This window comes from Seriola dumerili, unplaced genomic scaffold, assembly GCF_002260705.1.
Source record: "Seriola dumerili isolate Sdu_G_001 unplaced genomic scaffold, Sdu_1.0 BDQW01000088.1, whole genome shotgun sequence".
NCBI classification, from domain to species: domain Eukaryota; kingdom Metazoa; phylum Chordata; class Actinopteri; order Carangiformes; family Carangidae; genus Seriola; species Seriola dumerili.
Window position 1 is genome coordinate 12076270 of NW_019174343.1, and position 13641 is coordinate 12089910.

The window sequence follows — 13641 nt, forward strand, 5'->3', positions numbered from 1 at the left end:
GGCTCTACAGTCACAGCAGGCTGGCTGTTTACTGGAGTGAAGGGCAAGGACATCATAACACAGTCGCCGGTCCATTTGAGAGTCAGAACGTGGGCCACCACCGGCAGTGTGCTGTGTAGCCTCATAGACGCTATATATGAGCTCAGCCTTTGACTTTGAGCGGTGATAGCGAGAGTTGGATGGGCGCTCTGCCTATTTTTGCTCAGGTCCTTTGTTTGGCCTCAAATACACAATCGAAGGCTCAGTGCCTGCAGAAAATAGATAGAGATGCATATTTTAAGTAAATACGCGTCAGCACACGGCTTTGCCACATGCCATTGCTCCAGTTTAGTTTGTGTGCAGTCTATTGTTGTGCCGATGACGACCGAGCCCCCTGCAGCTCTGAGTCTGGCGGGCGGATTTGAAGCGCTGCTCTCCCAGACACAACGTGGAGACTGCTCTCTCTCTCTCTCTTTCTCTCTCTTTCTCTCTCTCGCTCTCTCTCTCTCTCTCTCTCTCTCTCTCTCTCTCTCTCTCTCTCTCTCTCTCTCTCTCTCTCTCTCTCTCTCTCTCTCTCTCTCTCTGCACTTAGTTGTGTTTTGCTCGTTCGGAGTAGCAATGTGTGAGTCGCACACTTCAAACTAACGGGGTTGAACAGAAGCGGGAACAAAGAGAGCAGCAGATAGAGACTCGCTGTTTGGGTTCGTAGCTTGTTTGATTTTTAAACTGATAACTTCAATACGCGCTCTTTTATTCTGCGTCCAGGTCTGTGTTGTTTGTAGCTGAGTTAAGTTTTCTTTGTCATCCTGCTGTAGACTTACATAAACGTGCCTGTTGTCTAAATGATGTGTTTAAGCGTTACGCTCCTTTTTTGCATTCAAGGATTCAGTCAAAAATATTTGTAGCACATGTGGCGCTCGGCCGCTGTAGATTTCAGACAAAGGGACGTAGAAAAGCCACAAGTCCACACGCTATTTGCACGTTACATGTTTGGACTAAAAGGCACGCCATAGCCTGCTTGATTTTTGTTGCAGACCTGATGATCAGCCGACAGTGTGTTCAGCGTCTTTGGTTGACCTGTGCAGTTTCAGCACCAGCACGAGTGGAAAGCGCCACTGAAGTCCATAACAACAAATGCAGGGAGGCTAATGTGGCTCCTGTATAGGCCCAGATAATAACAGGCCTGTAGGCATAGACATGTGGGCATGTTGTTGATCACCCACAGCTTGAATGCAGAGATACTTTGCTTAGTAGAGGTTTACAGGTTTTTTTAGATGTTCATGATTTCTAGCCTACTGAAAGTTTCTCTAAATGGACCCCATGCCAAAAGTATATTTATCTTATTAATTATTTTCAATTAATTTGACAGAAAAAAATCTGCATCTGCAAATTTGTTTGCATTAATGGGTTTGTGAACTTGAATATATATATACTGGGTCTGGGATTTTAACTCTTGTATTAAACCTACACTGTAGGTGTACCAAAATGTAAACTGATTTTACATCTATGATTTTCATCAATGCTTTGGTAAACATTTAATAGAAAATAGAAAGGTGCAGTCATATGTTATCAGAATTTGTAGATGTCACTTCAAACTGTAAGGGCCTGTGCAGAGGTTTATTTATTGGAGAGTAATCCATGGAAACAAAGTGTTGTTGGAGAAAAAACCTGCAATAGAACAGAAGAACTGTCACAAAAGAGTCCAAAGCTGGTCAGTAAATGCACAAGTATCCAGTACAGCTGATAGTAATCATAAAGCAAACTTTGAAAAGCAGTTGATTTTGCACTCAGGAGCAGGACAATAAATGATCAGTAATCCAAGGAGGCACAGCCTTTATAGAAGCTGTGGTGTGTCACCAGAATACTGCAGGTTTCACTGGTCAACAATAATCTATTTACTTAATTAATACACTCAAAAACAATTAATAAAATGGGCTAATTTCTTAAATTTGCATTTAGATTATGTGGTTAGAAACCTTTATTAAAAAATAATTGCATTCAATTGACATATTAATAAATTCTTTAATTTGTTTTAATGAATTCTAAAAATGACTTCTAAAGAAGGAGTTTCCTGTGTTGCCTCTCTCAATGTGTTCCACATCCTTCATAACATGAGCTGAGCAGCATCTACACTGAAGTGACATGTAAGTCAGATAGTCATGAATTTTGAAATGGAAATGATTCGACAATGCAGTTTAAAAAAAATTGAAAACCAGTTTGAAAGACATTTTACAGTTATTTTTCAAATTCAGTAATTAACTTTTCAATTAGGGAGGCTAATTAAAAGACTACTTCATCCCTTTGTAATTGTTGAATTTCAATTAGTGTTTGTCAACTTTGTATTGTGTCCATTAATGAAGTTATTAAAATTAATCACAGTCAATCCTCATTTTCTTTTATTGTTCTCTAAGCAATATGTGCTTGTTATGTGACAAGAAATTGAATCTAACTTTTGCTTTTCATGGATGTATGTGTGTGCTTAGGCATCTGTCTGGATGTCTGTTTGTATTTGTAATGAGTGAAGACAGCTGTTTCTTATGTGTATGGCAGCTAAAATAGTGGAGTGTTTTGCTTTGTATTCAGATGAGCTGTATTACTGGAAAACTCCACTCCCCTTCTGATTGGCGGAGTGGAAAGGGAGGAGCCTTAGCCTTTGTGTCACTGTCATGGCTCCACCCTTTCAGCTCAGTTTGTCCGCTGCAGACAACAGAAAGAAAAATAGGAGTGAAATGAGAGGAGGGAAAAATAGAGAGACTGAGTGAGAGAGCAGCAGGTGGGGTGACATAATGTGCACTGCAGCAAAACTGCAGCAGCACTGAAACAAAGGGTCACATTCACATACAACCATGCCACGGACATACAAAACTTACATTTGTTGTAAGCTGTATACTCTTTCACACACACACTCACACACACACACACACACACACTGACAAACACATAAAATTTCCTTGGTTCACCAGTTGCCCTTGTTGGTAAGGGGATTTATTGGATTCCAGCCCTGATTTATTCTCCAGTATTGAGCCCCTCAGTGAAGAGCTTCTTTCTCTAAGCTTCTCTAAGTAGGATTTACTAAAACATAATATTGATTTGCTTAAATACAACTAACAACTAGGCGATGCTTACAGCTCTGTGTGTCCCACCTTCATTTCTGTAGATACCCAGTTCAGGATGTCTATCTTGGAGCGTCTGGAGCAGATGGAACAGAGGATGGCTGAGATAACCAATCAGAACCCCAGCTCAGAAACCATGGCAACCAAGGGCGGAGGAGTCGAGGGAGGAGGAGCCACTGAGCAGCAGTCTCAAGTAAGGCAGGAAGAAGTGATTTAGTTAGGATGAAATTTTCCTTTTCAGCTATGCAATCTGAAACAGTATCGAGTGAGAAATAAAGGCAAACAGCATGAAACAAAATAGAATTGGTTTTAATTATGAAAAGCAAGTCTATAAAACTGTATTTAAGCTATTGAGATAACATTTGAAGACTTTATGATAATAGTCTAATAATTTGAACACCCACAGAGACTCACCTACAGTAGTTAAAGTTTTGTAAAGAAATAACCATAAAGACCTTACAGCAGTTTATTGTGTAACAACAAAACCTGTAGAACATAATGCAATCAAGTACAAAAGCACCACCAAGGACCAGTTTATCCTATGCTAAAGGAGTTAAGACAGGAAGCACTGAAGCTCCTTTCCTCTGCATTTAGAGAATTCGACCAGCTCTTATCATGGCTGACACTTAGATTCTTCGGAGTCATTTCACTTCAGTTAGGAACCTTCCTAAGCAAAAAAAAAAAAAAAAACAACCACCACCTGTATCTTGGTAAAATTAAGTTTTGTAACACCTAACAACTTGAAATAAGGGTTGAAAAAGCAAGAGGATGCAGTAAAAGTCTTAAGAGGTCTCCAAAGATTTATATTTTGAACTCACTATGCCCTCTTCCTCTCCAACCTTCCAGATTCCTCCTGATCAGGGTTCATTCGAGGGTCGCGTGGTGGTAGTATGTGAGAAGATGATGTCTCAGCCATGCTGGGCGTCTTCTAATCAGCTCGTACACAGTAAGAACTCCAGAGGAATGACCTTACTGCATCTGGCTGCAGCTCAGGGCTACGCAGGGCTCATTCAGACACTCATTCGCTGGCGGTGAGTAACACACAAACATGACACAGTCTGTGCATTCACAATGGTGTGTCATTTAATGTCACTTTTGTTGCCTTCCTCTGCAGCACAAAGCATGCTGACAGTATTGACCTCGAACTGGAGGTTGATCCTCTCAATGTAGACCACTTCTCCTGCACTCCACTGGTGAGTGATTGATATTTTTTGAATGATGTTTTAAGTGTATGTGTCTTTTTTTCCATGCCTGTGTGTGACTTGTGTTTTCTTTTGGTCTCTCGAGATGTGGGCTTGTGCTTTGGGCCATACTGAGGCAGCACTGGTGCTTTACCAGTGGGATCCAAGAGCTCTGGCTATTCCTGATTCGTTGGGACGCTTGCCGCTCAACATTGCTCGATCCAGGGGCCACACTAGATTGGCTGAGCTGTTAGAGCACCTACAACAGACTCCTCAAGCTCAGGGTCAGCCTGCTGACACTTGGATGGAAAGGTGGAGAGGAGAGTCACAGACCAGCGGAATAAGCAACAACCCCACTCCAAACCCTAACTCAGGTGGGAAAATTTAATACAAATGTCTGATAGGATAAAATGATGAAGTGATGATATATTATATGCAAAAGGTCAAATAATATAATATATAATTTTCTGTATGTATGTATATCTGGCCATTATTCAATGCTAGAACTCTGGAAAGGGAGATTGTGATCTTATTTCATGAGGTGATTTCAGGCATACAGCTGCAAGGAAGTGATTCTGGTTTGTTTTGTTTTGAGTCAGCTGAGCCTCTAATAAGTTGCCATGTCCAGTTTAGTAGGAATGCATGTTGTCATTATTAGACTTGCTCTTATTTTTCCATCATCTTTGTTTCCCCAGAGCTGAGGAGAGCCAGGACAGAGAGCCAGCCAGACAACCAGAACCAGAGCTGGAGCCAAACAGGACACAGAGCCCCACAGGGAACCCAGGGAGAACAGGGAGGCCCACCCCCAGCCAAGAGACTCAAACCCAGCCCAGACACCCAGCAACAGCTAGCTAACTCAACCCCCAGCACCAACACCCTCAACTCCTCCCTTAACACCTCCCTAAGTCCCAACCTCCCCAACACCCCACAAACTCAACCCTCCAACCTCAGCTGTCAGAACGCACCTCCTGCCAGCTCCAGCCCTAACCAGCCTCAGCTCCCCAGCACCCCATTCTCCCTCCTGCAGGCCAGGATAGGGGGGTCTGGAGGGGGCACCAGGTGGAGTCTGAGACAGACTCTGGGGCAATGTAGCCTGGCCAGGAGGATTCTTGGAAAAGAGCGACTGGCCATTCACCTGCGCCAAAGAGTGCTGTCTGACAGGGGAGAGGAGACAGAGCTGCTGACCTATCAGGATAACACTGAGGACTTGCAGGTAGGGGGAGCAGATTGTTAGGGGCAGTTTGGATCTCATTCCTTAACCAAGACTGAACTCTTTGTACTGTATGTGATGGTCAATGTGTACATCTGGCTTGCATGTGTGCTATGTTTGTGATAAAATACATGAAACAATACATTAAAAAAATCTATGAAAACAACTCTCCCCAAACTTTGACCCTCAATGTGAATAAGAGAAAATTTCGATGAAAAGCTCACTAGCTAAAAAAAAAAAAGAAACCTCAGGAAGGGCGCAAGACTGGTAAGATTAAATGTTGACAGCAAACTGGAGAATAAACAGGATAAACAGATAAACATCAAACTTTGTCTACATTGAATTTGTCATCATAAGAACGACACCTGGTGTAGGTGTATCAGTGCTATCTTCACTACATAGCTTCACTCAGTCCCACATAAGCAGACATACACTAATATGAATTAGCAAGTGTACTTATACGAAAGGGAAAAAAGGACACACTAAATTCTTACTGGTAGGAACCTAGTACTAACTGGTTAAACATTAGATTATAGGAAGAGATTCACTCTTAATAAGTGAAGAGCACTGAGCTCGGGGCAAATGATGAGACAGATTAAAAGGTTTTTAGTTTGGATAGAAATCTGTTTCAAATGGGATTGCAGTAATAAAAGCCCAGATACCTGAAGTTTTTTCACTAGGACAGATAATGAGCTACCACTGGAAGACGTGGCTCTATACTATAAATCCGATAAGAAGGGCAGTTCAAGTCCATCTAACTGTCAGAAGTAAGAGGCTACATGAATAGAAGATAGAAGATTTATTACAGGATCAAACTTTGTTGTTTTCGTCAAGACTCTTGCCAAACAGTCACGTTTTGTATGAGCTAAGCACACTTAATGTGAGCATACAGAATAAATCACATTCACACACAATCTCAGGCAGGAAATTAAGAGAAAAGTTCATTTTTCACTTTCCCACTTATAAGTATAATTGTGAATAACTACATTAAGTACATTAAGTTGTGTGTCAGCATTGGTATTAAAATAAATCATTGTAAGGGAAGCAGGTGTTAGGAATGTATAGATAACACCTGCTCTGCGTGTGTTACAGATGGACATTACGATGCTAGCTGATCACATCATGGAAGCTTCAACTGGTAGGCTTAAACAGGAGGCTATGGAGACTCAAACAGACTCTGGGAAGGTGGGGATCAGCAGTGATGTCAGGTTACTGTCTGGTTACCTCGGTGAGGTGGAGAGGTGAGTAAAAGTAAAATTCACCACATTTTCTTCATCTAACTCCATAAATAGCTTAAATCATTTTTTATCATAAAACGGTGGCTTTGCTCTCTGTTTCTCTCCAGGTTTCTGAACTCCAAGCCCCAGACTCCTTGCCCCAAACCAAACTCTCTCTCAGGGCCTGAGGATCAGCAGAGTCCTCAGGCTAAGCAAGCCCCATCCTCCCCCTTTGACTGGAGCTCCTTCCTCTGTGCAGCTATGAAAGAGGAGAGGTTGAAAACTGACTCCTCCTGTCTAGCCATGACTGAAACAGAGCAGGGAGAGCTGTATGAGACCATCAGGCATGCCCTGCACTCCCTCAGAAAACACAAGGTACACGTCCTCCACTCCTTTAGGGAAACACTAAATTTGCCCCAGAGGTTGTAAAATAATCTGATGTATTTTGTATATTGTTTTCAAATGATCTTCCTCTCTAAATTTCTTTCTTTCATAAATTGCAGTATATTAAAAAAAAGTTTAATGATGACCATGAACCATTTAATATGTAAGATATTTATACAAACTCCTAATGTCACTCCCCTCAGGGTCCCATTCAGGAACAACGCAAAGAGATTGCAGCAGTGATTCAGCGCTGCTATAAGAGATACAAGCAGGTAGGGCTTATGAGCTGAGAATTATTCCTAATTATGGATACACCAACCCACCACTGCAGTGCTGAATCATATTTGCAGACATAATTGTATTATCAGATGTAATCTGTTCATAAATGTATCATACAAATTGTCAATTTAATTTAGCTGAAAGCATTTTGAGAATTAGCAGTATGGCCTAATTTAATCTTGTCATTTACTATCTCTGCCTCAGTGAAGTTTTTCAAAACCGTTGATTGAACTGAATCTCTACCAAACTGTTTCATAGCAGATAGTTTAGCATTAGCCAGTCTCGTAGAGACATTTATGAGTGTGAAAACAAAGTCAGCACAAAACACATTTAAATTTTCCTCAGTCTGCAAGTCATGATTTGAGAACACAAAGTGAGACATTTGTAACCATTAAACTTATTTGAGCACTTGGTGTTCAGTCGTTTCAAAATATGCTTTCACAATCTTCACAAGCCTTTTTGGTCAATTCTGAGCACTTGAGAAGTTGAGTTGACTTCTTGGTAACAGTTTTTGACCATTGTGACTTGAAAGGACACACCTATCAGGTTTGGGATAGGGTTATGTACTGTAGATTCCCTGGAGCAAACCTAAAATATTTATACATTTTAATGATTTTGTTTTTATCTTCATTCATTTGCAAATAAAACTGTGCTCAGAATTATTATTCAACATGACAAAGCTATGTGTCCTGTGCCGCCAAAAGGCTTAATACCGCTGCTGTGTTCTATCTCAGTATGCACTTTATAAGAGGATGACCCTGGCAGCCATCCTGATACAGAGTCGTTTCCGGAGTTTCCATGAGCAGAGGAAGTTCCAACAGAGTCGTAGAGCAGCGGTCCTCATCCAGCAATACTACCGCTCCTACAGACACTCCCTCAGGTACTTCACATGCATAAACGCACTCGCAGACACACACTCACATACACGGGTTAATTATGTTGTAAAAAATTTCTTACACCCACGTCTTCGCCTACAGCAGCCTCCTAACTAAAAAACAGAACCAGGCTGCTCGCAAGATCCTGAGGTTCCTGCTCCGATGCCGCCACAGGTGAGGCATGAAACGCTCCACACACTCTCAAACACCACTGTGCACACATCTACTGACTCATACACATGCTCATATACATTACACACACACACTTACTAGCCCACTGCCACACGTGCGCTCACTACATTGGTGCTAATAGTTGGTGTTGTTTTACTGTTCCTGTGAAGCCCCTTGATGGACCATAGGCCTCTGAAACGGGTGAGTCTTCTCTCCCTCTCTTCTCTCTCTCCCTCTCTCCTGGTGGCTGATGCCTGTTTGCATGTCAGCGGAGGGAGGGGGAGAGGAGGTCCTGGATTATCATCCTTCCCTCTCGCTCTCTCTCTCTCTTCTTCCCTCCCTATCTCCCTGTCTCTCTCTCTGTCTCTCTCCGAGGACTGCTGAATGATGTCAGTAGTTGTGCATGACTGACAGATAGATAGAGGAGCGATTCTTGCATATGGTCTTCCTGGGGGCATGTTCTGACTGACATCATTAGGGGATGTTAAATGTCTTGCTTGGCCTGCCAGTCTCTTTTATTTGTGCCTTGATGGGTGGGGGAGGATAACACAGGATTGTGTGTGAGTGTGTGCGTGCGCGTGTGCGGGGCAGGAATTGCAGGAGGTTTGTTGAGTATGGCCTTTGGTTACAAAAATTGGGGAAACAAACACTTTACCAAAGAAAATGTACACTTACACACACAGAAGCACACACTCTAATGTGTGTTTGGTTTCTCCTCAGGGCCAGAGAGCAGAGAAAGGCCAGGGGTCCTGAGAGCCCATCGTCAGGCCCCACACACAGCCCCCTCAGCCTGTGAGCAATCTATACAACTTCCCTGCCCTCCATCTTGTCCTTTTTCTTTCTCCTCTCCTCCATCCTTCCCGAACTCTCTCCCTTTCAATCCTCTAACCCCATTTCTCCTCCCCTCTTCTTTCCTTCTCTTCCCCTTCACTCTCACCCTCTCTCCCCTCTTCTCTCAAGAGGGAAAAAAAACTCTTCCCAGACAGACTGAGGACAGGATAGGTGTCCATCATGGCAGCTCAGACAGACAGACTGCTGGGTAGAGCCCAGGGACCTGGCTCTGCCCACAGCACTGATCCTCCTCCACAGTTTCACTGGGAGGCCATCACATTAACCTCATGGCATTCTTTGCACTCTTCATGGGTATGTTTCTTTGCAAGAAAAAGTCAACGAGTCAAACAAGAGAACACGAGGAAGCATCTGACAACGACATCTTGCCGTTCATGGCAGCGACTGGATGCGCTGAAAGGCACTGGTGATGAACAGCTTGCTCAAGAGGCTACTTTGACATGCAGAAAATACACAAAACCTGTTGCGTTTTGTATCCAAACAGTGATCCATGAAAGAATAAGAAAACATAAACCAAAAAACTCACTTCTATGTTGCATTTGCATGCAAGGTTTTTTCGCTTATTCCTCCTCTCCATCATCCTGAAGAACTGTAGTGGCAAATCATTCTGCTGATTCAGTATATCACAATATCACCAACCACTCTGACTCACAGGCTTACAAACCTATTAATCAGTCACCCGATCCAAAGGGGAGGAACTGCACTTGAATGTAAGAGGGGCATTGTTAGATAAAGGGTTGGGGTCAGAATAACGATGTCTTAATTTGTTACATGGACTTTGTATGGAGTCGTTCTCAGAGGCAGCACTTTGCTCGCCTGACGTGGTGTGTCCGTGTTTGTTCAATTCAATGCATGTGTTTGAGCTACAAGCTCCTGCATGCTTGCCAAACTGCTTTAGTGTTGTTTCTTTTGTATTTCTATGTGTAGTTGTGTCTCACTTACGTCCTCATCAACTTATCCTTGCCCTGTGTAATGTGAACTGTGTAAGGACAAATGACTTATTTTGGGTGCTTTTTTTTTTACTTTATTTATTTAAGGGTCTAATTATTAATTTAATTGGCTCAAGAGTGGTTTAGCTTGAGACTGGTTTTCTCCCCTTGTGTGGTAAAATATGACATGTTCCAATGGTTAAATGTCTCTGTTAGTTTGTTCTTTGCGTGAACCTCTAAATCCTAACTGTGGTTTTGAGGAGAGAGTCACATACCATTGCCTTGACTTCTTCTTGACTCTGAGAGGTCTCTATGCTTGCTCTGTACAGGACATGGGTCCTATACCTGCCCCTATACAGGGCATTGGTCCCCATATTAGCCCATACGGGCGATCAAATCCATATTTTGGACTATTGCATATTCCTGTATATAAACTGACGAGGTAAGGGGATATGAGGACCCTGAAACTTTTTCATAAGAGGACTGTATTTAAGATTATAAATTATTTTACTCCCATAATGAGAACTTAAGACAGAGACTTGGGTACACAGGATGGCTGTATTGCTTGTATATAATGTAGATATTACAAACGGAGTAATGTGCATGAGATTTAAGACAAAGAAACAGCAAAAAGAACACGTTAGTGGCTATGGACTGTGAGAGGATTTTAACTGCTTCACTTTAAGAGTATCCAGTATAAGTGTTACTGAAAAGAACATTTTGTTAAAGCATGCAACTGAAAAATCTAATGTTAGAATTATAAGTGGGAAAACAAAGTTAGCTGAAACAATGATCTTTCAGACAAAACATTTACACTTTGTGCTTTTGTTTCTTGGCTAGCAAAAATTAAACCCTTTTTGCCAGTAGTGCCAATTATTATGAATGCTATTTTGCCTAACAATATGTTATGTTGGGGAAACCAACACCCAAAAGATATCAGTAAGACCCACAGAGGCAACACACACACACAACAACAACAACAACAACAACAACAACAACAACAACAACAACAACAAACAGTAGAAGAGATCTAGTACTAGCTCAACCGTAGACCTCCTACAAGTTCTGAAGTTTGTCTGAGGCAGACTTACGTATAGATGATGATGATGATGATGGTGATGATGCAAGTGTGAAGATGATACTAATGGTGATGAAGATGATGATCGTTTTAATGTGAATGCAATGACTGATGACCCAAAAAAGGGAAGAGGGCGCTACATTCTTTACAATGTGGTTGTGCTTCAGCAACACACTAGCTTTTATTAAGACCATTAATCACACCTACAGCGGATCCAGCCTGGCCTCCAGTCAAAGCTTTCCATCCTCAAACAGAATGTCTCCTCCCCACTTTTTACATATCATTTGATTAATTTTTCTTTTCTCCTCATTGTCACTGCCATTACTCTACGACATGTACTTTGGACTTCTGGAAAGCTCTGTTTAGAAAGTGCCTGCTCAATAACAGAAAAGTGCAAGCTAATATCAGGAAATATCTATTGTATGTCCTCCAAAAGGTTGCCAGTCACCTGTTTATTTTCCTAAATTGTGTGTTAAAAATGAACTTGACAGTGTTAAACTTGATCCGAGTCTAAGTTAGAAGCTCTAATTTGTCAGTGGTATGAATGAATGCTCATGGCCTGACTGATGCTATGTGTTGCTTTATGAGAAAAAAACGATAATTACAGTATCACTTTATTCCCCACTTATGTGTGCATTTTGCAGTATTAGAAGGAGAAAACCATAGAATTCAGCCTCTGTGTATGAAAGGCACTGTCACAAGTCTATTTAATGTCCCAGTGTCGCTGTTGGGAGGAAGATGTGTCTTCTTGCATGGACTCACTTTGTCTGTCTTTCCTCAAAAAATGTCCTTGCAGCATTTAAGTGAAAGCATAACCCAGCAGTTTTCCAGAACAAAATAACTGTCATACACACTTTCTTTCTTTGTCTTTCTCTTTCACTTACTCTCTCACAAGCAAGCACACACACACACACACACACACACACACACACACACACACACACACACACACACACATACACACACACACACACACACACACACACACACATACACACACACGCGCACACAAACACATACAGTCAAACACAAATGTACACATTCACACACACTAAAAAAGCCACACTCTTTCTCTCTGTGCTTATGTCTTTGGGAACAATTAAATCTCTCCCTTAGATTTTACTCAGGGTTGAAGAACAGGGAGATGGTATGTGGAGTGTAATGATTGCTGACACAGAGTTGTACCACTGGTGAGTGTGTACATTTGTGTATGCATATGTATGCGTACAAACTTGTGTATATTAGGGATACTCCAGTTGTTCATTCACTATTTAGTATCCACAAATTTTCAGATCATGCTCTTGATTGACAAACTCCAACTCATATACCAGTCCCATTTTGAAGCAGCGAAAGTGATCTGTTTGCTTCATCCTAGCTGTATCTTGCATCACTTTTTCTACAAGAAAAAAAAAATCTCCCAATCCCTTATTTTATAGGATTTTGCTTGGATATAAACTAAATTCAAATCAAGTTATAAGTGATGTTTCTATTTATACACTTGCTCTTGTCTTAAACGCACAAGATTCTTAATACAAATAATTCTTAAATAATGCAAAAATAGGTAATGGCCACATATCAGCTCAAGTTTCTTAATTTAAAAAAGAAGTTGTAAGAGATAGTAAATTGAAAGATTTACAATTGGAAGATCTCTACTATGTGTGTTTCACATGTCTTCTGAATCTTCATCACACTGAGAGACAGCCATGGTTCGGACAGCGCTGTCAGGAGCATTCATGCTACGGTATCACTTGGACCTTCTCTTAAACTGCCCCTCCTCTCACATCAGCACAACTAAAGAACACTGCTTTGATTACACACACACAGATACATATACACACACCAACTCCAAATGCTTGCGCCTATTAACAGACACAGAATACACACACACACACATACACACACACACAAAACATAACACACAGATTGCAGAAAATCCATCAATATGTTCATGTTTTGGAGAGGATGGTGACTGTAAAAAGAGTATGTAGTGTTAAAAAAAAAAGTTAAAAAATAAAAAATAAAGAAATATTGCCATAGTAGACAGCTGGTAAACATGCGCAGAGATGGCCTCTGTTCTCATAAGTCCGCCTAGAAATGAATGGTATAACCTTTCAGGCCTTGTTTTGAGAGGGCGTGGCCAAACACCACATTGCATGCTAGAATGGTAGATCCTTATAGATAATCTATGGCTAGACCTCTCCTCTCCTTGCCTTCCTCTTCTTTCGCCCCGTCTTCCCTCTATCTCTCTCATTTCCTGCTGTATTCCCACCTTGCCTGCTGTTGTGTTCTCCATGCCTATCTCAGTCTTTCATTCCTCTTTTTTTGTAGCCTAGTTTTTACCTTTTTTTTGTTTTACAAATGTGCATGCACAAGCAT

At 41.5% G+C, this 13641-nt stretch overlaps 1 protein-coding gene across 2 annotated transcripts in view; it reads left to right on the forward strand.

Annotated features, from left to right (window-relative positions):
* The window catches only part of camta1 (calmodulin binding transcription activator 1), a 47632-nt gene extending 38363 nt beyond the window's left edge, over positions 1-9269 (forward strand). Inside the window, exons 11-22 of one of the 2 annotated variants that reach the window (XM_022745092.1) lie at positions 3137-3285; positions 3939-4123; positions 4207-4285; positions 4380-4647; positions 4969-5486; positions 6576-6724; positions 6829-7075; positions 7288-7356; positions 8098-8243; positions 8341-8412; positions 8580-8610; positions 9130-9237. In XM_022745092.1, coding sequence (XP_022600813.1) covers positions 3137-3285; positions 3939-4123; positions 4207-4285; positions 4380-4647; positions 4969-5486; positions 6576-6724; positions 6829-7075; positions 7288-7356; positions 8098-8243; positions 8341-8412; positions 8580-8610; positions 9130-9162 — 1946 coding nt within the window. In that variant the 3' untranslated portion in view covers positions 9163-9237. Of the gene's footprint in view, positions 1-3136; positions 3286-3938; positions 4124-4206; positions 4286-4379; positions 4648-4968; positions 5487-6575; positions 6725-6828; positions 7076-7287; positions 7357-8097; positions 8244-8340; positions 8413-8579; positions 8611-9129 lie in introns of both variants that reach the window. The other variant, XM_022745091.1, reaches the window with a different exon arrangement.
* The last annotated feature ends 4372 nt before the right edge of the window (positions 9270-13641 follow it).